The sequence below is a fragment of the Hemibagrus wyckioides genome, linkage group LG07, assembly GCF_019097595.1.
Source record: "Hemibagrus wyckioides isolate EC202008001 linkage group LG07, SWU_Hwy_1.0, whole genome shotgun sequence".
NCBI lineage: Eukaryota > Metazoa > Chordata > Actinopteri > Siluriformes > Bagridae > Hemibagrus > Hemibagrus wyckioides.
In genome coordinates, this window is record NC_080716.1 from 21,414,336 (window position 1) to 21,440,096 (window position 25,761).

The 25,761-nt window shown below is 39.3% G+C and overlaps 2 protein-coding genes across 11 annotated transcripts in view; both read left to right on the forward strand.

Moving 5' to 3' along the window:
* The window catches only part of htr2cl1 (5-hydroxytryptamine (serotonin) receptor 2C, G protein-coupled-like 1), a 151,679-nt gene extending 132,417 nt beyond the window's left edge, over positions 1 to 19,262 (forward strand). For all 7 annotated transcript variants that reach the window (XM_058393742.1, XM_058393740.1, XM_058393741.1 and 4 more), the window contains 2 exons: positions 10,171 to 10,371; positions 16,992 to 19,262. In XM_058393742.1, the coding sequence (XP_058249725.1) occupies positions 10,171 to 10,371; positions 16,992 to 17,917 (1,127 nt within the window). In that variant the 3' untranslated portion in view covers positions 17,918 to 19,262. The remainder of the gene's footprint in view (positions 1 to 10,170; positions 10,372 to 16,991) is intronic.
* Positions 19,263 to 21,673: 2,411 nt separating this feature from the next.
* zgc:109889 (uncharacterized protein LOC553542 homolog) overlaps positions 21,674 to 25,761 on the forward strand; it is a 29,661-nt gene continuing 25,573 nt past the window's right edge. The window contains exons 1-2 of one of the 4 annotated variants that reach the window (XM_058395977.1): positions 21,674 to 21,938; positions 24,250 to 24,672. The gene's annotated coding sequence lies outside the window, so the exon portion shown is untranslated. The remainder of the gene's footprint in view (positions 21,939 to 24,249; positions 24,673 to 25,761) is intronic. The other 3 variants (XM_058395978.1, XM_058395976.1, XM_058395979.1) reach the window with 3 other exon arrangements.

Consider the following 25,761-nt stretch of genomic DNA (forward strand, 5'->3'; position numbering starts at 1 on the left):
ACTGCAACTCAGACACTCAGACACACAACAGCAACTCAGACCTCAGACACACAACAGCAACAGCACATCCATAAACATAACAGCAAATTCAGAAAGACGACAAACCCTAAAGCTCAACAGCAAGACTAAGAAACACAACAACAAAAAAATAATTGAAATAGCATTTTCAAAAACAGAACAAACAAAGTCATTATTTCAACAGTGAAATTGGAACAAATTCAGAAACAAAAAAAGCTTTCAGAAATACAACAAACCAGAAACATAACAGCTTAACAACAAACAACAAAGGCAACATCGCAACAGCAAAACCAAAAGCACAGGCAACTACAAGTGCAAACATTAATATACACTAATAACAGAAAAGGTGCTGATTGGTCAAGAAGTATGTCAACTATCACAAGGAAACAGAATGGCACTTGTTAGTTAGTGCTAAAATTAATATGTGTGTAGTACAAATCTGATAGTATATCTAAAATAACAGCATATGAATGCCCTTGATTAAAGTAAGCAGGAATAAAATGATAACTAGATTCCTTTAGGCTCGAATTTCCTCTTATTGTAGACATTCTCCAGCTCATTGTTTTCCATGAAGTTCTGCAGCCATGCAGCAACGAGCATGTGATGTTCTGTTACACTAAATTTAATTTAATTTAATTTAATTTAATTTAATTTAATTTAATTTAATTTAATTTAATTTAATTTAATTTAATTTAATTTAATTTAATTTTTCTTGTTCACATTTTACTTTGTTTCATTTTCATTTTTATTTATTTTTACTGGAACTGTACGGCAACTCTATGCAGTTTATTTACATTTTTTTTTTTTTTCTAATGTTTATTGTGTTTCAAAAATTTGCTGCTGTGCTTGTTTGGCTTTGTTAACGTGCTTTTGCATTTAACACGACTGTGAGAATCTGTTTCAAATAAGAAATGGGACAAGATATAATTAATATGTGTTTAACACCCTGCCAAAATTCTTCAGGGAAAACAAGTAGGTAGGCTGTAAAATGTAAGAAGGTTCAAGGACACAGCGGGCTTCCAGACTTCCATACAATTTGTCATGGTGCTGCCGTAATCCAATTTTCATCCTTTGTCTTTGTGTTAAATAATGCATCTGTTTGTTTATCACAAGCTAGTGCAAAAACCTAGTAAAAAAAAGTAAAGTCATCCCACATAACAAGCTTCAGTCACTTGATAGATAAGACCTTTTATATGTGTCATGTATGTCATTGCGTTGGCCTGTTAGAAAAGAGTAAGGTGTGAAAAGGTTGTTCTTTCTCTCTCTCTCTCTCTCTCTCTCTCTCTTAAATTTTTCATGTTTTCAGCTTAATAATTGTACATTTGTTTTGCCAAAGCAAGTATAAGAGAATGCAAAAGACAGGAGAACTAAGATAAAAAAAAAGGCAAAACAAATTAAACTCAAAAAAAATATAAAAGAGATTAAAAAAAATTAACATTTTAAATTAATGCAAACAATGTAAATACATTAAGCACAATATATATATATATATATATATATATATATATATATATATATGTACATGTAATATACATATACATATAACATATACAGAATAATCTTTAATTAATTAATTAATTAATTGGAAAAAAAACAAAAAAATTATTGCATATTAGGCACTGTGGCTTGGTGGTAAGGCACACTTGACTCACACCTCCAAGCTTGTGGGTTTGATTCCTGCCTCTGCTGCATCTGTGAAGCTTGCATACTCTCCCCAAAGGCTGTTTGACATCTCTAAATTGTGTGTAAATGGGTGTGTGTGCATTTGAGCCCTACAATAGACCGGTGTCCTGTCCAGGGTTTACTCTGCCTTGTGCCTCGAGTCCAAGTCCTCTGGGACAGGCTCCAGGTTCCCTGTGACCCTGTAGGATAAGTGGTGTAGAGAATTGATGGATGGAAGATTAGTATTGGATTAGACAGAATAAAAGTACATTTACTAATAAAGGTAAGAATCAATAATTAAATAAGAGCAAACATAATTACGAGTAACAAGAGCAAGGCAGATCACTCAGTGTGCCTCATGCTTGGCAGTCAGTTGTAAACAGCAGCCTTTATGCTCTTCACCGTTTGATAGATTGTCAAATGTTTGTATGATTTTGGGGTAGAACAGGGGGTCGGCTGTCTGTGTATTTTGTGTATTCTGTTAGGAAGCACGGCTCAGTGTGTTTCAGTGTGTTTGGTTTGCAGTGTAGGCATCACCTCTCTTCCTATGGGAGCCATGTTTCCCTGTCTCTGCCTGTTTTTATTGCAAGGTTGTGTCCACTGAGACTGTGCCTTGTCAAGGTGCTCTCTCTCTCTCTCTCTCTCTCTTTAAATCTGTCACTGTACAGATAGTCTGCTATGGTGTACTGACTTTTTAGATCTACATAGCATTGCACCTTACTCTAAGATGATGTTAAGGTGAGGTAGTTTTGTTTGATTTGTTGTCACATATACATTACAGCACAAAAGTCTTTCTTCGCATATCCCATCCTTTGGGGTTGGGGTCAGAGCATGGGGTCAGCCAAGATGCGGCACCCCTGGAGCAGGGTGGGTTGGGGGCCTTGCTCAAGGCCCCGACATTGGCAGCTTGGCGGTGCTGGGGCTTGAACCCCGATCTTCCAATCAATGGCCCAGAGCTACCACTTGCTTGAGCTACCACTGTAATTTGATACAATCTGGTGTTTGACATTGTTGTTCTGGTCTGAAGTATCACTGTGGCAGGGGTTAGGATGTGACCGTGACTTCATAATTTAGGTATTGCAGGGTTTGGTAATGAATTGATTGGATGTTAACACGTTTAGGTTTTTTCCAGAATTTCTGTATTTTTCTGTATAATTTGCCTGATTTTGACTGACTTTGTTTATTGTGTGTCTGTGTACTCATAGGATATTTTTACAGAATTCTGGATGTTTTACCCCCATGCAAAATCTTGATTTGTTAGTGGACCTCTCACCTCACTGCCATAGAGGGCAATCAGCTAATTAATGATTCTAATGGTTTTGTCTCTCTCTCTCTCTGTCTCTCTCTCTCTCTCTCTCTCTCTCTCTCTCTCCCTCTCTCTCGCTCTCTCTTTGTGCTAAAACACATGCTGCTACAAAAATAATTTAAAAAAGCTTGCTCTTACTTTGCACTCAAACGGCAGGTCAAGCAGGAGGTCACATGCAGCTCATTATAGATGTTTTAATTCAGCTCTCAGAAGGAGTCTTGTATTCTATGTTGGTTTACAGACCTGACAGATCAAAGGTGTGTGTGTGTGTGTGTGTGTTGTTCAATTCTGTCACACCAAGTAAAGGAGATGAGACATGGCTTTATCAGAAATAACATGCTCTCAGTCTGATTGTTAGAGTAATTGTCAGATATCTCAGTACCAAACACAGGTTGTATTGGATAAAGGTGGGTGTGTGGTGTAGATATAAGTGCAATCATTCAAGTAATTAAAAGTTAGCACTTAATCAAATCCAGGTCGAAAGAGATCAGAGTGCAACCCCCAGAATGATAAACAAATTGAAGCTGAACTAATTAAACAAGGAAACCTAGACACCGACTTAAGATGTAACATGCCAGATAAATGAAAATGACTGATGAAGATGTATAACAGAGGGTATAAGCACACACGGTGAAAACCTGGCAACAAGTGGGAACAATCAGGAGAGGAATCAATCACACAAACCAAAAGAAGAGAACAGAAACTGAGAACAAAGGGACAAATGTCTTTATTTGCATTTTCCTCCTTTTCAAAAACACAAAGGCTGAGATGTGAGAACAGAGCAATCAACATAATCAGACGTCCTCATTCACTCAAGTGTCACTTTAAAGCCACGCTTATTGATCAGCTGTTGCCTGTCTGTGTCGCCTGACATAGTGTATAACACAACTGCAAATCAACAACAAAGTGCAACTCAACTACAAAGAACTCTCTTCATTGTTTTTATATATACAGGAAATGAACATACATTTGAAAAATTTGCAATAATAAAATAATTTAATAATAACAAACAAAATAAATGCTCAGTATCTTGAATAAATGCACTATTTCTAGGTTTCCGGGTAATGATATCGATCATGTTGACTGCTTTGTACAGAAGGTCATGTCTGATCTCCTCCGTTGAAGCGTGTGTTCAAACGGCACTCTGATCAATTTGATCTAAAACGGATCATGTGGTTTTGCACAAACTTGTAGAGTTCATGACCATTCACGACCACTCTCATTAAAGCAAATAAACAGTGACGAAATATTTGAAGTAAAGTAAATTGAAGTAAAGTTGGACATATATAAGTTTGAAAACAGACCTTGCTTGTCTACAAGATCTTTTGCCTTTGTTTCCACAAACTCTGGAAGCTTAGATTAGATTAGTTTCTCAGGAATCTAATCTAACATATAGCACCTTTAGGGTGAGACCACCCAACTAGGGGTCCCACCCTGCCATAAAATACACTGTGAAGCTCCCATTTGGTACTCTGGTCATTGTCCACTTCAAAGAGGCTCAGGGGTATAAACTAAAAAGTTATGCGTTATAAAATGGAAGAGATGTTTTCATCCATTACCCACCCGAGCATCCTGTACCAGTGATACTGCACTAGTAAGTTTATTTACTTCCTTTATATCTTACATTTGTGTTGTTGTTTTTTTGTAGAATTGATTATCTCTGAATACTCAGTAGTTCCTCTGCACTACAGTATGGTGCATTAAAAGCACGTGATTGAATGAAGCTATTTTCTAATACAAATAGTTTCCTAACTTAATGTGTTACATTAGACACATTTGGAAAGCGACCTCTGACAAGCTAAGCTAAGACTGTGAAGTACATAGGAAAAGCCTAGGCTTTAACATCAGAAAGCTCTGAGCTAACAGGAAAAATGTTTCATGACATAGAACATAGAAATGTCGATTTATGATAAAAGCTTTACATGCTGGTTTAGATTAAATACTCTGAGACATTACACATTTAGCAATAACTAGAAGATTATTCTTTGGGATCAGACAGTAATTTAAATGTACTGGAGTCAGATATTTAGATTGTAAAGTTAAAGCATACACTTAACCTTCAGCTGCCTCTATGTCTGTCCTTGCTTATAGAAGCAGACTAAGATAATATCTTTTTATATTTTAGTCTTAGACAGACAAGCTTCCCAGAATGCACTGCACGCCCAACCTTGAAACAGATGGGCTACAGCAGTAGAAGACCTCATTGGGCTTCACTTCTTTCAGCCAAGAAACGGAATCGGAGGCTATTGTGGGCACAGACTCACAGAAACTGGACAGCTGAAGATCGGAAAAAAACATCTCATGGATTCTTTCCGTTTTTTAACTGTCCAGTTTCTCTGAGCGTGTGCTTCATTCATCTACAGGAAGGTCACCATCACAGGCAGGTTCATGGTGAATGTTTCCACTAAATGCCAGGTAGGAGAGAATTCACCTCAGATGTCCATCACAGTGCATCGTATTTATATTTATATTTATATTTACACCCATACACACATTCACACACTCATACCCCGGAGCAATAACCAATCTGCTCACCTTGTCTTATTGTATTTTTTTGCACTCATTAAAAAAGACATCCTTGAGGGAAGCATCTATGTATTCTTACTCTGGAAGTCTGCTTAATTCCGCCGAGGACATGTAAAGAATGGATTCATCCTTAATCACGGCAAACTTTGATCAGTTTTCAGGTCACCGTCTGAAGGAGAATCCTTTCGTCTAGATTTTGCCAGTGAAAGTTTTTAATAGGATGTAGGAAGAATGACTACTGTGGTTGCAAATAAGACTTCAAACGTAATATGGTCCAAAATAGGCCATATATTTAGGAGCCAGATCAAAGCGGACCAGAACCGAGTTAAAATGGATCAATAACAATACCTTTTTTTTTATGGACCAATTTAAGCTAGATCAGGCTGACCTAATAATTTATATCCATGGATGTCTCTGTTCAATGAGTTGTTCAAATCTTATTGTATATCATATGATGATTTGAAAGCTGCACTCTTTAATTAACTTTGGGTTTGAGTATAACAGGTATGGTAATTGTCCTCTGTTTAATCTTATCTCTGCCTCTTCTTGTTGGATAGTATAAGTGTTATGAAACATAGTCTCCCTACCTGTGATTTATTCGAATGTCTCTTGAGCTGAAAATAGGCAATGGCCAATATTCTCAACAGATGGTCGACTACTACCTTTATCTGGCCATATTGCAGACATATTTTAAAGATATTCCCTGCAGCGACAAAGTGTCCGCCTCTCACACACACAGTCTGCGAAATCATAAAGTGCTTCTTATCTTCTGTCAGTTTCATCAATCATTCATAAGTAAACACAATAGAGCTGTCTGGACTGGTTATTAATAATTCTGCTCACTGCTGTTTCAGAGCCCCAGAAAGTAAAAGAAATATCGTCGAGTTAGCTGTTTTTAAATGAATCAGCATGGAGAAAGAGTCATGCTGGGCTCCGTGCTGCTAAAACAGCAGTAACATTCAAAAAAAAAGGCTGTCGCACCATGCGCCGTTTTTCATGTAAGAACACGGGTAAATAACCATGCTGAATCATTACATCTGATGCTTTTATACTGAGTGCCCCTGTCCTCCTGTTGGAATTGGCTTTCTGATTTATTTGCTGTCATACGTTTTCAGGACAGAGCCTCTTTTTTTTTCTTTTTCCTAGAATGAAATCTTTATTCACTGACCAATGAGCTGCAACTGAAAAATGAACTAAGCTATATAGTGGGAAGGCTGAAAATTACATTGTGTAAAGGTTCTAAACGTTCACTGAGCAATGAGCCTTGGAGATTTAAATTTGTCCTGTGCTTACAGTCTTTACCGTAAGGAAGATTGCTCTAAAATGTCTGTGATTTAGCCAGCTTAAGAGTTTAAAAGAACAATAAATGGAGTGTTAAATACATGGCTGTAACAATGTCTGCCATTCAGGAGTAGAAAGGGGGGTGGCATGGGGGTTCAGGAAGGTTGAAATCCCTGACAAAATGTATACAAAGGGCCAAATGTTAATGTAACACCTTACATACCCAACACACCTTGCCCTAGAACACCATGGGGCAGTGGTAGCTCAAGTGATTAAGGCTCTGGGCTGTTGATTGGAAGGTTGGGGTTCAAGCCCCAGCACTGCCAAGTGGCCATTGTTGAGCAATTGAGCTAGGCCCTTAACCTTCTTTGCTCCAGGGGGGCTGTATCATAGCTGCCCCTGTACACTGACCCCAACTTCCTCAGCTGGGATATGTGAAGAAAAGTATTCTGCTGTTCTGTAATGTATGTGTGGAGATAATAAAAGGCTTCAATTCTACAGTGCAGCAGGAATTCTCAAATATTGATTTGCAAAGAAATTGAGGTATAAATATGTTAATAAACCCCAATGAAATTCTCCATCACCTCACACATGAAATTTTATTGGCTAGCATCTGCTAAGCTGTGAAACAGCATTAACCAATAAGATTCAAGCATTTTCCCTAATTCTGTTTAAGAGGCAGCTTGATACAGTTCAGGGATGGTGAGGTGACAGTCGATGAAAGAACTGGAGGTCCACTTCAGGAGAAAAATGAAAAGTAGATCTGGTTTTCAGAGATAAGATGTCCATTTCTGGCATGTCATTTGAATCATTTTCAGTGGAATTGTCATGAGGCTATTTTATAGAACACCAACGCTGCTCCTACTGCTGCCTGGAATCCACCTCAAATGCATGAATGCATCAAATTGATCAATTTAACTGTACAGATCATTCAGTGATTTGGCATATTTCCTCATCACCCCCTTGAAATACATTTCTGGCAATGCCATTGATATGCAGGTTCTAAAGACAAATAACTGGGCAGCGCGTTCCTTTCGGCTTTGCCACATTAGTCACATCTGTAACTCTCCAAACACCACCCTTGTGCTAAAGACTCCTGAAAAACCTCACCCCCTTCTGCTATAATTACTACCTTAGTAATGGACATTGGGTCTATTTTCATTAAATAGTGATTTAAATCTGCTAATACACCTCGTGGCCACATTTACGCTCATTTCCTTAAATGCTCTATCATTGTTATTGGATTTTATTGTCTTCAGTTCGCTGCTTGTCTTTTCTTGGACCAATGTTGGTAGATACTAACCACTGCTTACCAGGAACACTCCAAAAGACCTGCCGTTTTGGAGATCGTCATCTAGCCATCACAATTTCCCCTTGTCAAAGTTGCTCAGATTTTTACACTTTCCCATTTTTCTGATCATCAATTAAAAACCTCAGTCAATGGTTTTAATGTTATGGCTGATCGGTGTATATCCATCATAGATTCAGTCACTCTTATGATATACATGACATACCACATGACGCTACTTTTATAGTCCACCTTCTTTCTCAGGTTCTGTCATCATCACCATCATCATTATATCATCTGCTTGTGTCCTTTCTTTTCTCCATTCTCCTCTATTTCTCCATAGCCCATCTCTCTCTCTCTCTCTCTCTCTCTCTTTAATCTTATAATTCATTCATGTCTTAGCAGGCTGCTGCTGAGCTGTAATGACACAGAACAGGGGAGACCCTGGAAAATCGTGAGTGAAATCTTGATCAGAGAGAAGAAAAATTGGAGCTGGAGGACATAATGCCTTTCACATTGTCTATCTTGAGTGCGAAGAGCAGAGCTGGCTGCATGAGCTTCAAATCCACAGACCTTGATGGGAATAAAGGAAACCACACGGAAATAAAGCCTGCAAGGACAATTTAGAAAATTTAGAGTCTCAGACAACAGGATTCTCTAATGCAGTGGTCTAGCGGGATATGATGGTATTACAGGTGGCATTCAGTTTTTACTTGAATATAATCACTAAATATAATATTACTAGCCAGAATTAAATGTCAGAATATTCATCTTCAGTAGCTAATTTATCTTGGGCTGGGTTGTTGTGGATCTGGAGGATGTCCCAATAAAACTGGGGTCAAGGCTTGAGTAAGGAGAACCTGATAAAAAGCCATATGAAGATGGAGAGAACATACACAGAAACTCCACAACAAAAAAAAGAGCTCAGGATTTAAGCACAACCTTCTGCTCTGTCTAAAATAACTGAATGTGAATTTTAAAATGATATAAAACCACTATTTTATTTCCAAACATTTAAGATCAAAATCTAATCAAATTAAAATTGATCTTTAAGTCAAATCTAGGCTTGGTTGTGTGAAACGCTGCTTCAGACCTCTTTCTCTAATCTGCTGTATAATGTAACATCTGTGTGAAGCTTATTGTTATTAAGTCCTTCATTGTTACAGTCGATGAACTTCAAAACGGTCAGATTAAATGTTGTGGGACATCATATGGGAAATATTTACCCAGTGTTTCAAATGGCAGCTTTGATCTCTCTTCCAGTTTCCAGTCTCTCTTCCATTGTTTATTTAATTTAATTTGATTTAATTTTACTTAATTTTATTTAATTTTACTTTATTTAATTTTATTTTATTTTATTTTATTTTATTTTATTTTATTTTATTTATTTTTTTATTTTTTTATTTTTTTTTATTTAATTAATTTATTTTATTTATTTATTTATTTATTTATCAATTTATTTTATTTCATACGCTTGACCCTTATTTTCGTACAAAAGTCTAATGTACTAGACTTTGATCTTGTTTCTTTTCTAGAATCTGCTAATTACCACGGCGTAACCATTTCTTCTCCTTTCCCCTTTTCCCGAGACTCTTATTTCATCCAGCTCAGCTTAAATTGGTTTAAACCTAACTTTTTAATAATGCAGTGTAAAGAATCTAATTTCTTCTTCTACGTCTTCTTCCTCTCTCACACTCTTCTAATTTATAGTTAAGCATGCTAAAAGACACAGGATTCTATAGGTCATGGTGTTTTGTGTTTAAGTCGTGATGGTTTAACTGGTGATGTGTAACTGATTGGAGCTGGATTTGATGGTTTGCTAATGGGATTTAAAAAGCGTGCAACATGAGCCTGATGTCTGATGATGAGTTTGTATATGTATGTGTAATGATCCTGCACTGCAGGATATCTGCAAAGGAATAAAAAAAAAAAAAAACCCACAGCATTAATGGTAATCTACATGCAATAAGTGGACTCTTGGAAACCATTAGATCCGAATGTTTAATGAAAATCATTAGGCTAATTAGAAAAAGTACATCTAAAAGCTTTTTTTCATCAGAACCTATTGCGTGTATTCCCTTTGCTCTAGACTATGCGTGGCCGCTTCCTGAAGCTCTGTGCCCGATCTGGATCTACCTGGATGTGCTTTTCTCCACGGCCTCCATCATGCACCTGTGTGCCATCTCTCTGGACCGCTACGTGGCTATCTGCAACCCCATCCAACACAGCCGCTTCAACTCCCGCACCAAAGCCATGCTGAAAATCGCCGCCGTCTGGACCATCTCTATAGGTCAGAGCTTACATTCACCCACAGCCTGGGTCGTGTGTTGACTAAACCGCAGATATGTATGAAGTTAGGCTTTTTTGCCGTTTCTCACTCCTACGATTATCCGCTAGATGTTGTGGCATTTTTTTCGGCGAAATAAAAAGAAAGAAAAGGAGAGTGCAACGATTGCATGGAAAAATAAAATAACAAATATAAAGGATCATCACGTCTGCGAATTTTGACGCTAGACATAGTAACAATAACCCAGTTGGTGGCTTTGCAGCTTGTAAAAAGTGATAAAAAAAATATTAACACCTCCTCAAGCTCAGTACATCTTCATTGAGGAAGCACGCTGACAGCTGAAGCAGTAACACCACTGATGCAACATCAATCGTAAGGTGCTTTCCCAAAAACTCACTGCTCATCATGGAGGAATAGGAGAATAAAAACGTCATTATTATATTAGCTGTGAGATTTGTTATTTAAGAGAGAAGAAACCAGTTTACGCTAGGGACGATGGACAGAATTCCTCTGCTCAAGAGCAGTCTAAAGCAAGATTAGCCTACAGGAGCGTGGAACAGAATAGACAAGAAGGTGAAGCCTAATTTAATTTAAATGAGCCTAGAAGAATTAATCCTAAAATAAACCCTTTAATCTGGTTTACTTTAGTTGCAAGCCATGCAGATTAGTTTTTATTTTGTTTTAAATTAACTGTCAGTTTAAATGGTAAAATTGATGTCTAATGAGTTGGGAGCAGAACTGAATTGTGCAGGTTCACGTGTCCTTTGGGATTATGAAATTGATTTGGAGGTGTTTACAGACACCGGGTTGGGTGTAGTACTGAATATTGCGTGTTCAGGTCAGCTGGTTTCTTTGAATGGCGCTCTGAATCAGTGACACCAGGTCTGTTCATTCAATGCAGGAATTAAGATATGAATCTTAAAAGAAGTCGCTTGAGTGCAGAGAACTAAGTACTCTATATCTCAGTACTGTGAACGGTTCACTCGCCAAAGAGCACTTGCTCATCAGGCAAATGATCAGTCATGTGACAGCAGCACAAAGTACCAAAAATCATACAAATGCAGGTCAATGCATGAGCTTCAGTCAGCATCAAACATGTGTGACTGTGGCATGGCATGGTTGTTGATGCCAGAAGGGCTGATTTGAGTATCGTTGATCTTCATTGCACAAGAAACGCTATAGTTTAAGTTCACACCTAAATAGCTTATTCGGCTGGTTTGGTTTATGTAAATAAATGTTACTAATAATATAACATGAGTAGCTCATGGCCATCTTCATTTTGGTCGAAGTAGCTTTAGGTTGGAGACCCGTAGGCTATGGTGTCTTAGGTGACCACTCTGTACAACCGTGCTGACCAGAAAAGCATCTCAGATCACACCACACATTAAACTTCGAGGTAGATCAGCAGAAGACCACATCAGGTTAGGCTATTAAGCACAGCCTCACTAACACTGAAGACCGGGTGTTCAGCAGGAGATCACTAGCTCCTAAATATTCAAATCAACCCACACTATTCACTTTATATAATTTTATAATTTTATATAATTTTGCATCACAGTTGTTGTATTTTACACTTCCTATATACATGTTCTATCTTATTTTATATACATATTCTATATACATATATACATACCTTACTTATTTATATTTATTACATTTTATTCTATTTTTATTCTATTATATTTTTTTGCTTACTGTGAACTTGTTTTTATATTTTATATTTCGTATTTTAGTATAATTCGTAATCTTATTTTTTATATTTCGTATTTTTTTTTTTTTTTATTATTTTATCCTTGTCTTTTGTTCTGTCCTTATTCCTTTTCCTTGGGTCATAACAGTCGTGTAAGCATATCATACTGTGTACGATTGTGTGACAAATAAAAATTGAAATTGAATTTTTTTTTAATTTGATATGATGTGAATATTCCCTTAACCTCTTGGCTCGTGTCTGCATGATTGACTGATTGCACGAATGAGTAGAAGTGTTCCTGATCAAGTGGATACAGCTAATCATTAATATTTGTAGTTTACAATCTAAAAAAAATATGCTAAATATTTATCTAGTCGTAACAGCAACGTGTGTATTTAGTGATTGAAGGAAATCTGAACAGACAGATCTGCTACTCTCGGTAACAGATGCAGAATAATGACTAGCCTTATCAAGATGGATTTTTCTAGTGCAGTCTGTGAGCCTGTGAGAATAGTAATGCGAGGTGTTAACATATCAACTGTTCATTTCTGTGACTCACAGCCAAAGAACAACAGCAATGAAAGATAGCACTTACAAATATATTGACATACAAGCGCAAACAAGGCGATTATACGAGTTAACTGAATGTAGAGATCATAGCGTGTGATGCAAGACAGAAGGTGTGAGAGTAGGATATACTTTATAACAGCACGTAATTGTGTTGTTTTCGCCCGAATGCTGTTTTCTTCCATTCATTTTCGAATGCAAGGCAGCTCGTATGTAAGACATGGCGGATTTTTATTTATTTTTTTATTAAGGCATGGCTGTGAATAAACACATTGAAGCTATGAGTTAATATTTCGAGGCCACAAATGTCTCTCTGGCCATGAATTATTATGTTGTGGCCATGAGACTCCCAAGTCATGCCATAAATTGTGTAACTTGAGAGCACAAATGATTGTTGTGGGATCGACGTACTTAATACACGACCTCCTAGTTAATTATTCGGTGTTAATATAGAGGAGAAAAAGTCTGTTTGCTATGAGAATCGGATCGATATTTCTGGCTCGCTCATTTTCAAATCTCATCTTAAAAAAAATATCTGCTATGCGTTAATGATTTCATGGCTACTGGAGGCTACAGGAAGCTTATCTCGTGGCTTCAATATATCAATTAGTGTTCACACCATATCAGCCCAGTAGCTGATCTCGCAAGTATGGATAAAAACTTTGTGGAATATGTTTGGATTGTTTGAGACTATATGTATATGTGTGAGTCTGTTTTAATCATGATATAAGTTCATAACCCAGGTTTAAATGTTTGGTAAATGGATCTTTCCTACATGTTATTTATCTTTTAACATTATCACAGGGATATAAAGTTTGTCTTCATGCTGTAATTCCAGATCTGTGTGTAAACTAAGGGTAGGAAATATCCAATCCACTAGGAATCCCCAGCACTCACTATGAGGTGTTAGGAGACACCATGTGAAGTGCAGCTTACAGCAGTATTACGACTCAGAATGTTCTCTCACTGCTCTCAGAGGTGTAGACTGCCCACTTGTGTCCCAAGTAGTGTAGTGCACTCCAAACCAGATGATGTCTGTTGATTGTATTAACCAAATAGCTTTAGCTTCTTTGTCTCTTTCCAGAGATGCAGAAACAGTTCACAAGGAATGTCCATTAAAGACAAGCCCACAGCTATTTGCATATGACATACCATATTCACTCAACAAGTCAAGAAGCTTTTATTGTCATTTCTACCATATATAGCTGGTGGATTGAAACCATGGTGCTACTTAAAATGCAGAGCTACATACACCAATCAGGCATAACATTAATATTGTGTTGGTCCCCCTTTTGCCGCCAAAACAGCCCTGACCTGTCAAGGCATGGACCCCACTAGATCCCTGAAGGTGTGCTGTGGTATCTGGTACCAAGATGTTAGCGCAGATCATTCATGGGCCCCACCTCGCAAATTACAGGACTTAAAGGATACTTACAGGGATTAAAGGACGTTCAGGAGTTAAAGGATACTTTTGATAGATACTGACCACTACAGACCGGGAACACCCCTCAAGAGCTGCAGTTTTGGAGATGCTCTGATCCAGTGGTCTAGCCATCACAATTTGGTCCAACTCGCTCAAATCCTTACGCTTGCCCATTTTTCCTGCTTCTAACACATCAACTTTGAGGACAAAATGTTCACTTGCTGCCTAATATATCCCACCCACTAACAGGTGCCATGATGAGGAGATCATCAGAGTTACTCACTTCACCTGGCAGTGGTTATAATGTTATGCCTGAATGGTGTATATAAATTTATGACTTTTATATAAAGAAAATTCATATGAATAATACTACACATTGTGTATTTCTATAGCTCCTTTATAAAACTCAAAGTTACTTTACAGTGGAAAAGTCTGATTTATCCAGGGCTAGGCAGGTGAGAGTAATAGGTCAGTGGCTGACTCTCTGGCTCAGTGCCTTTTGTTTCAGTGCCTGGACCTTTTTCCAATCTTCAGCTTGAGCAGTTTTGGTGAACCTGTGCCCACTGCAGCCTCAGAGCTAGTGATTGGAAGAACTCAAGCAGAGAGTCTGAAATTAACCAAAACTTTTAACCCTTAACCTCCTAGCTCAAATGGAAAGTTTCCTCTGTCAACTGACCTTGATTGATAAAGGCACTATGTAAATAAAATGTATTTTTCTTAAAGTCTTTGGCTGATGCGGTTGCTTAATGTTTTGGCTAGACCGCCACAAGGCTATGTATTCTGAGATGCTTTTCTGATCACCGCGGTTGTAAAGAGTGGATATTTCAGTTTACATAACCTTCCTGTTACCTTGAACCAGAGCCATTGTCCTCTGACCTATCTTATCACCAAGGCATTTCCACCTGCAGAACTGAAGATCATGGTTTGTTTTTGTTTTTTTTTGCACCATCCTGCATAAACGCTAGAGACTGAAAATCCCAGGAGATCAGCAGAATTACTTAAACCAGCCCATCACATCACAATTTCTACCATTTTGCTGTCTGTTGTAAAAAAACAAGTCATGTTACATTTTGAGAAAGTTTTCAGGAACATAAGTCATGGCACATATACCTGTGTGGGAGGTTAAGCGCCAGAAGGCAGTTATACATTACATCCTGACACACCATTCTATTTTCCCAAAGTTAGAGAAAGAAAAAGCTCTTATCTGTACCAAGGAGCTTCCGTAGGGACATTGCGGGTTATTGATAGTGGTTGTGTTTCATATTTCAGCCAGTATTCATCAAGACAATGCGCTCAAACCACCAACTCATAGCTTTCTGTTCATTAGCATTACGAACACATTGCCATCTGTTATCTAAACTGCAGTCTATTGTTTATTCAATTACCTATCTAGATTCATAAAGAGAATTATACCTGTCTGCTGTGGCTCTGATTCATCATCCCTAAAGGAATAGACTGTGCACTTACCCAGCCATTAGAAAGTGAGATCTGCAATATAAAAGAGCATCTGGTGTTTAATGGAAGGGATTTTCTTTTGTGATCCTGTTCTACCAGAGTAGTTTTAATGTGACAGGGGCTATATTGGATTTTCCTTGTTTTGCATATGGGTTTAAAACGGTGTTAGCTGTACTTACACTGTGGACATTGGAAAGCTAAGTGTGGTTTCATCAGTTCAACAACAGAGATAAAATCTCATTCCACTTTTACAAGCTGTTACAAGCTGTAAGAAAAGAGAAGCAGGAAGACACAAACTACTCTATTACTCATATTTTATACATACTTTCAATCTAGCTTCCATTTAGATTGGGATTATAGCCAAAGTGTGCTGTCTAATGGCTTCACAGTTCATTTGATTGTGTAGGTTAAGTATCAGGAGACAGGCACAGGGTATCTCTGAGAACTCTCTTTTAGCACTGGCTGAGGATCCGGAGTATAATTCCTGTGGAGAATAAATACATTTTTCCCCCCTATGGAAAAAGTCTCAGTGACTATTGGGTAAACTTTCTTTTCTGCTTTCAAAGACGTCTGTGTGTACGGATTTAACGCATACTTCTCCCTTCGTTGAGCATGCCATTAGTTAGCTAATTCACTAGAGTAATGTTATTTCACTGACTCCTAGATATCCAAGTCCTAGAAATGAGTGTGCTATTGCTGTTACAGTTTTTCAGTCATTTTTTCCTTTATCTGGTTGTTTTTCTTTATCTGGTTGCCATCACCATTGAAAATGTTAGTTTTCAACTGTCTGCTTATGAATGTTCAGAACTGATGGAAGTGGAATTGAGACGTAAATACAATCTACAACTTTTTACTTCATCAGAGGAAAAATAACTTGATGCGTTTTATAAGACAATGTACACCGATCAAGCATAACATTATGAGCACTGACAGGTGAAGTGAATAACACTGATTATCTCCTCATCATGGCACCTGTTAGTGGGTGGGATATATTAGGCAGCAAGTGAACATTTTGTCCTCAAAGTTGATGTGTTAGAAGCAGGAAAAATGGACAAGTGTAAGGATTTGAGCGAGTTTGATGAAGGGCCAAACTGTGATGGCTAGACCACTGGATCAGAGCATTTCCAAAACTGCAGCGCTTGTGGAGTGTTCCCGGTCTGCAGTGGTCATTATCAATCAAAAGTCCTGTAAGTTGCGAGGTGGGGCCCATGGAGGATCTGCTGTTAACATCTTGGTGCCAGATATCACAGAGTCCAGGCCTTGATGGGTCAGGGCTGTTTTGGCAGCAAAAGGGGGACCAACACAATATTAGGCAGGTGCTCATAATGTTATGCCTAATACAGTGCCTGACAATATTGAAATGCAGTAATAATATATGTGTAATAAGATATGATATATGTATATATAATAGTATAATAAGATATATGTATATATCACACCTATACTGTCATTATTATTATTTAATCCTCTCTTTTTCTGTGTTCTTAGGTATCTCTACGCCTATTCCTGTGATCGGGCTCCGCAACACAGATAAAGTCTTTGTAAACGGAAGCTGTATGTTGAACGAGGAGCGCTTCGTGTTGGTCGGCTCCTTCGTCGCTTTCTTCATTCCTCTTGTCATCATGGTGGTCACATACTGTTTAACGGTCCAAGCCCTTCAGCGTCAAGCCTCTGTCTTCCTGTATGAGGCTAAAGCCTCTTCCCAGCAGCCCTTGCAGCCATCAGCCGCATCCTCGTCTCAGCTGGCTCCGCCCCCTGTCCCCTCCCGTCGTAGCAGCCTGAACTGTCTACGGATGGGGAATTCGCTGAGCCCATCGACACCCGACAGCATTTCCATGGTGGCTGGCTCAGAGGCACCGTCTCAGCTCAGCTCTCCGGCTGTATCCCACGGCCGTCGTGGCATGATGCAGGCCATCAAAAACGAGCGGCGGGCCTCCAAGGTCCTGGGTGTTGTGTTCTTCCTCTTCCTGCTCATGTGGTGCCCATTCTTCATCACTAACGTGTTGTCTGTGCTGTGTCGTGGCGCATGCAATGATCCCCTGCTCTCTGACCTGCTTAACGTATTTGTGTGGGTGGGCTACATCTCCTCGGGTGTGAACCCTCTGGTGTACACTCTCTTCAATAAGACCTACAGGCGTGCCTTCTCCAGCTATATGCGCTGCCGGTACAGCGGAGTCCGACTCAAGCCTGTGGCCATTCATGTTCCATGCCCATCTCAAGCCGCCGTCACGCCGCTTCTAATTTGCGTAGACGTTGACCGGAACAGTAACTGCCGCAATGGAGACGGTAACACAATTCAGAAACTGGAGCTGCCTGACATTGACACTCATCTTGGGATAGAGATGCAAACAGGAGTGTCGGCGCTATCCGTCAACAGCTGCCATACTCTGGCAGAGCACACCAGCAGTGTTTGATTCACTATGACTGAGCTGTCTGCTGTAGCATGGCCACCAGGATCATCTCTGTGTGTCTGTGTTCTCCTTTTTTTTACTCAAGGAAGCGCCACCCCAATGGAACCCGCACCAGCACCGGGGCTGGCGGTCACCACACTGTAGAATGTATGCTGGTGGAGCACGAGGGGGATCATTTACAGCATCAGGGACTAACCTGGTTCACATGCATTAAGACAATCCAGGACACTGTGTGGGAGTTTTAAAAAAACAATCTATATGATGATGTGTTTGAACAGGTTCAGATATCTGAATGCCATAAAGTGTTGCATGGCTTAATCTAGTTTTTCAATAAAACAATATAGAACAGTGAGAATAAGCAACGTGGCTTCCAAAGAGAGAGCTCCAGCTCCCTCATGTGGTTCTTTACAAAAATGACAGATGGCGTCTGAGATGCGAGAATAAGGAGGCTGACCTACATTCACCACCCCCCCCCAAAAAAAAACAAAAAAAAACTATCAGGCGTTAAATTATCTACACCAAGTCCATCAAAGCTTGGGAATAAATGATGTTTTCATTACATACATGACATATGTTTGTATCCATATACCTTTCAATCATTGGTGGGTAACAGCCTAGGACTATCTATGCATAATAATCAATGCATTTTGGAAAAGCAGGATCTGGAGCGTTTTATTTCACATAATAACCCGGCAGAGTAGAAGTGAAAAGGCCTAAAGAAGTCCTGAGATGGTCTCATAACCCACAAACCCACCTGTAATTGTGTATCCTTGGCAAATCTGTAGAATGGAATGCAGTTCAAATCTTAAAGATCATTTCTAATCAAAGCATGCAGTGTGTTGGCTATCTACAGTACGGCATCAGAGCTGTGCTTCAAGTCATAATGTCAAAGGTTTGAGACGTGGTTTAGATGTACGTAGAAAAAAAAACGTTACACTGTCAAAGGTTACTTCCTGAATCAATGCAAGAATAGTTGGAGAATTCTCTCTGATTGTCAGTTTTCTAGTGGTGTTAGCAATGAAGTGCAAACACTCAGCAGAACTACACCGAATGCATGACCAGAAACGTGATTTCTGCTGTAGGGTGATGAAAAGCCACATCTCAAACAGCGAAACCTAATCTGTCAGATCCAAACCATGTGTTCAGAGGAGCTATAGTCGTGTGTTGTTGTGTAAAAATGCTGTAAATGCTTGTTGTTTTGTGAGTGTGTAGAATTTTAGTACTCAGTATATATTAAAGACCCTTCATTCAAACTGCCATTTTATACCAAAACCTGTGAATGTTTGTTCAAATCACTTCTCAATCATTTACACAACCTTTTTTTGTGATGCTGCTATTTATTTAATAAACTTCCATGATCATTCGTGTCCGTGTTTTGATCGATGCCGGTATGTCCTTAAAGGAGAAATCCACCCAGTATTTATAATCGATATGAGTTCTTCGACTGTGCAAAAGATTTATGATGAATAATTTCAAGAGAAACGTCTTCAATGTCATTTCTATTTTTATTCATTACTTCATTACCTCTAATGTTATTCAGTCCCTTACTAGTGCCAGTGAGAATGCAGCTCTACCTAAAGGCCGTGATGCAGCAGTGCTTTAGTCCTTTAGTCTATGCGGCTCTCTCACCCCTTCATCTACACTCCGGACAAACAGATCAGGTTTCAAGCTTCAGCGTTCAGCACCATCGCCACCATTGTGCTTGCCACCTAGTACATCACTAACTAGTCTGTGTGGTGAGTCTCATATAAGCTTATATAGAATATGATTTCTCTTTATCGTGATGTTGAACAATGATGAGCTGATTATCACCCATGATTAAGACGGTTCATATTTTTCTCCCACTTTCCACAGGAACTAAATCACCAACCAACCTAAGCATAATAAATACGACAATATAAACATGTTTAATGTGTTTCACGGTTTTATCGAGATGATAAGCAGAAGAGGAAAAACAATATACTGTGTAAACTACGGCCTTGCATGGGTAGCTTTGAGTCACTGCTCTAGACATACAACAATCGACTGAAATTAAATTAATGTTTGCTCGGCTTACTGAATTCAGTAAAAACAAGCACACCTGCTCTTCTCACTTGTTTTATCAGTGGCGTGGCAGATCATTTTTAGCCAAAGACACGGTTTAATAGCTCCAGTTCAATGCAAAGTTTTATCTCTTTAAATTGTCTCATGACAGTGACCATACAAATACACATTTTGTCTATTTAAGGAACATTTCATAATAAATAGCTTGTTTATTTCATCATTTCTATGTAAGAGCAAAGGTTTTGCACTTAAAGAGGTGTAAAATATAGTAACAGGAGTGTTGTTAAAGCTGACTTGCAGCCAGGTCAAGAAGTCAGTAGGGTTAATATTTCACTGCAATTTCTAATACAGACTCCGATTTCTAACATAATTTATCCATACATTATATGCACTTCCTGAAGGATATGATAATTCAGGCTCAATATTAGGCATTAGGTTGTACTCAAAGCGTATTATACTGTAGCACAATTTGTATAGTTCAGTCAAATACTGTACAAACTAATACCCTGCTAATCCCTCACCAAAAGGCAGACTGCATCCAAAAACATCCAAAAGACACAAAACAAGCCAACCTCCCTAAACCAAATGAAAGCATCATCATGAGGTTGCAGTTTAGTCAGTGATGCAGCATAGCCGTACCACCCCAGAGCTCTACAGAAGCCAAGAGCAGTCCTCGGTGCTCAGGTTACTGTCTGTGTGAAGTTTCACTTGTTCTTTAAGTGTCTGTGTGGGATTCCTCTGGGTTCTCCGGTTTCCTCCCACCTTCTAAAAACATGATGGTAAGTGGATTTATTGGCTGTAAATTGGCTCCAGGTGTGTGTGTGTGTGTGTGTGCCTTATCCCTAGAGTTCCACCATTCCATATCCAACGATCCACTGCATCCCTGACCAGGTTACTAAAGGTGAGTGAATGGCAGTATGAATGAACAAACAAACAAATGGTGGGATTGTAATAAAGCTACAATATTCTGTCCATTATACCTAATCCAACCATATCTGGTAACTGACAGATCCTGCTAGAGACCGAGATCTTTGTCTTTGATTTCTTTTTTCTGTTTTTCTTCCTACCTTGCTTCCTTCACCACCCCTTCCCCTTCTTCTTCTTCATCATCATCTTCTTCTTCTTCTTCATAATCATTTAGTTTCCGTGACTATATCCTGGCCAGGGTTTTGGTGGATCTGGTGTCTGTCCCAGGAACACTAGGCCTGGATGGAGATTGGATGGACATTGCAGGTAACTCTTCATCTTCTTCTTCTTCTTCTTCTTCTTCTTCTTCTACATACGCATTTAATTTCAGTGACTATATCCCCTGGCCAGGGTTTTGGTGGATTTGGTGCCTGTCCCAGGAACACTTGGATGATGATGATCGAGATAAACATCTTCTTCTTCTTCTTCTTCTTCTTCTCGAAGTCACTTTGTAATATCTGTACATCAAGCTAGGTGGTTTTAACTTAACCATCTACCCCTAAGATCCAGGCTCTGAAATTCTAGTCTAATACTACCATCTACCGTATTTTTTAAATAACTTTCAAACCAAACGCTCCCTTTTAAATATATATATATATATATATATATATATATATATATATATATATATATATATTAGCACGTGTTCACTGTAAAGACTGTCTGCACCTCGCGCATCTCCCCAGTGTACAGCTGGGGTGGTGGTCTAGTGCTGTAGTGCTGTAGTGCTACGCATGCGCAGAGCAGCGCTCCGTTCGCTCGGAAGAGTCAACGCTGCCAAGGAAACACACATGCAGATACAGTCAGCATCGGACACACACACACACACACACAGAGCCTCAAACCCCAAACACACTGTCAAATGACTGCTATTCACATCAGCATAATGCGAAAACCGTGCAGCCGGGGACTACAGGAAGCTATGTGAGAAGGAAAAAGACGAAACAAGAAGAAGAAAACGGAGACGTAGCGAAAAGTGCGAGATAAGCGCGTGCCTAACGTCTGCGGCGTGAAGGTAAATAAAACGAGCATTTAATCGGTGTTATTTCTGTAGGCTAAGCAGCTAATGCTAACCTCGGAGACTTAATGCTCCTCTTGCTTGGTCGGTATGGGGGGAAAAAACGGTGACTGTAAATATCTGAGAAATCGTGCAGCCAGTTTCTGTCTAAAATCGCTGACAGAGGGGGAAAAAACAAAGCTATGTAATGTGTGGCACGTTAACCAGCGTCGAGTTTGTCAGTGTTGTCATTTCACTCACCTGAGTCTGCAGTTTCTCTTCACTCTGAATAATTATTTTAATGATCTGTGTGTGTGTGTGTGCGCGCGCGCGCGTGTGCTCGCATTTAATTTATCAAGCTCGCATTATGCATATACGTCTGATAGATTTTTTTTTTGTCCATTGACCTCACATATACTGCTTATATAGGATTCAGGTGTCCAAATGTCCGCGATCTATTTGAAAATGTCCTTTATTGTGAAGCCTGGCGAATGTTTGCTCTTGTTTTGTACTGTACACTGGACGGGCGCACGCGCACTCGCGCTCGCGCTGTGGAGTAGATAGTGTCACCTGCGCGCGCGCGCGACAGCTCAGCGCCTCGAATGCAAAAAAAAGTGTTAAATCCAAGGCCACAAATGTGATATTTTTTTATGTTCACTCTTTATAAATGTACTACATCACACATTAATTGGTGTTCTTGTAACATTACATCTAAACATTTGTTCTTCATTTGTTCTTCATTGGCTGCCTTGTACTTAGGGACTTCTTTTGCCGTGGCATTTAATATAGAGAAGGGCCATATGGTACAAATGTGATAGCACAATATCATATTTAGTTAGAAAGTCGTATAAGGTCGTCTATACCTTTAAAGATTTACTTTCAAAATAGTTATTTGTGTAAACTAACTCTAACAGGGCACAACTGGGCAACAAGACACAACTGTCAGACCCATGTCCTGATATTTTTAGTACCTGAGCGAGTTGAAGCAAATAGTTCCATGTCCTACGTTGTTAAACACGCGTAAATGTCTTTTCTGTAGTGTTTTATTTGTTGTGGATACCAGGGCATCTCTGGAAATCTGGTCCAGAACTCGTTTATATGACAGAAAGAGAGAGGAAGATCTTTTCAGGAATTCTGTGTTGTCCTTTGAGAGGATGTTACTGAGGAGGTCTGGGTTTTGCATCTGGAATGAGTCTTACATTCTTTTAAAATCGGTCAAATGTAGAAGCTTTTTAGATTGTCCATCTGGGCTTGTAATTTCACGGTATGTGATACAGGGCAAAATCCTGACTTGTCTTGGCTCATCTCTCATTTTAAACCCTGATTTGCTTGTTGTTTTTGGCGCTATAACCTGTTACATTTGTGTGTCTTTGACTGTGTCTTTGTCTTGTCTTGTGGCTGTATTTGCCATTCTCTCTCTCGCTCTGTGTGGGATAAACAGCTTTGTCCTCTGTGAGCAGCCCAAAAAGCAAAGTGCAAGCATGGTGGCTCTATTGAAAACAGCAACAGAGGAATAACACTGTTTAGAGCCGGCATGAGGCATAACAGGATTGTCCTTTATCGAGTTGTCTGTCTCTCACAAACATATACAGTCTGAAATAAATGCCCACTGTGAATATACACCGATCAGGCATAACATTATGAGCAGTGAGAGGTGAAGTGAATAACACTGATGATCTCCTCATCATGGCACCTGTTAGTGGGTGGGATATATTAGGCAGCAAGTGAACATTTTTCCTCAAAGTTGATGTGTTAGAAGCAGGAAAAATGGGCAAGGATTTGAGCGAGTTTGATGAAGGGCCAAATTGTGATGACTAGACCACTGGATCAGAGCATCTCCAAAACTGCAGCTCTTCCCGGTCTGCAGTGGTCAGTATCAATCAAAAGTGGTCCAAGGAAGGAACAGTGGAGAACCGGTGACAGGGTCATGGGCAGTCAAGGCTCATTGATGCACGTGGGGAGTGAAGGCTGGCCCGTGTGATCCGATCCAACAGACGAGCTACTGTTGCTCAAATTGCTGAAGACGTTAATGCTGGTTCTGATAGAAAGGTGTCAGAATACACAGTGCAGGACGGGTCAGGGCTGTTTTGGCAACGAAAGGGGGACCAACACAATATTAGGCAGGTGGTCATAATGTTATGCCTGGTTGGTATAGATTGTAATGTCAAATGTTTGTGTTTTTTCTGGATGACTTTTCTTGAATGACTATTCTTTCTCTCTCACTCACACACACACATACACACACACACACACATACACACACCATCACACGCATGCATATATATATATATATATATATATATATATATACCCAATCATGCTGAGTCAGCAAGACTGGGCAGCAGCCTATGATCAATAGCCTTTCTCTGTGGGAAGGTGTCTAAGCGCTAGGTCATAGGTGATCATGGATGATGTCAATCGATTGATTTATGTCATTAATCTTGGCTCAGAGCTTGTTACAAGTCCATCAGCGTTTGGATGCAGTTAACAGCCTAAAAAAGTCAAGCTGGACTACTGACCCATCCTACTGGCTTGGCAATTAATTATATGGGATGATTGATTAACATCAACAGCGACGTGTGAAGCCATTTTCAGAGTTTCCAATTAGACCAGGTCTATACAGAGGCTTGTGATTTTAGCACATCCATGTGACTTTCACAGCACAGACATAACCTGCAGTGTATTTGGAGGACTGGCTGCAGGACAAGAGGACTAGGGGGAAAATCTTCTACTCAGTTTGCTCTCAAATAAGGTCAGTACACAATTACTGCATGATTTTGTACCATTTAAGCCTTACATACTGATTTCACTCGCTCAGACTTGGTGCTTTTCCTGTCGAAAATGTTATTCTTGGCATTATATTGGATGTTTGGCTATGTATTGTGTTAACAGCATGCAATAACATCAAGTAACAGTCACAGTCGTGACCTACAAGTGTGTCTATGGTTAGATGTATTAATTTAGCAGGCACTTCTGTTGCAGTTGGCTTACTATTAAGCAATATCGCCAGAGCAAGAGTGCGGTCAGACCGAATATTGGCACAGCTGTGATTCGGAACAAATAGCTCACAAAGAAGCCACACTCACTAACAGCCTGTCAGCTAGCTGCCTACCTAGCCCACATTTTGATCTAACCTAGCACTGACCCTCTGAAGGGTCACATATCCCATATGCTCCATTACAGTTGATCATTCATTCATTCATTCATTCATTCATTCATTCATTCATTCATTCATTTGTTTATCCATCGGAGCACTAGTTATGAGGCAGGACCACACTTTATATGAGAGTCTGGTGTATCTCGGGCTTCTACGGACATGTTTGTACACTTTTACATGCTAGCACATTTTGACATTGGCAATCCACCAACTGTAATTATTTTGGGAGGAAACCGTAGAATCCAGGAAAATCCACACTGAAAGCAACCTGAGCTCCGGATTATGATAATGAGGAACAATCTTTTTTTTTTTTTTATTCTCATAAATAGTCATTTAGTCTCAGCATGGCTGCAGAGCCACAGACTTGGCTGGTGTTATTGGAAAAAGAGCAGTCATGGATTTTTCTTAATGTAGCTGTCATTTCTGACTTTTCGGTGTCCTTCACTGTGTTTAGCCATGCCCTCATTTCCTTTTTCACATTTATCAAATCTACCTCGCACCCAGGTTCCTCTTTTTTTCCTCATCACGCTGATGCAACACTGGTGGAAGATGTATGATTCTCTCATGCAGGGAAACAGTGTGATATTGAGTTGTGATTTCCTCGTAATAGTGTGCTGCATTTTTAGCAGATATTAAATCGCCTTTTTGGGCTGATCACCCTCCTACCGATCACACTGCACTATA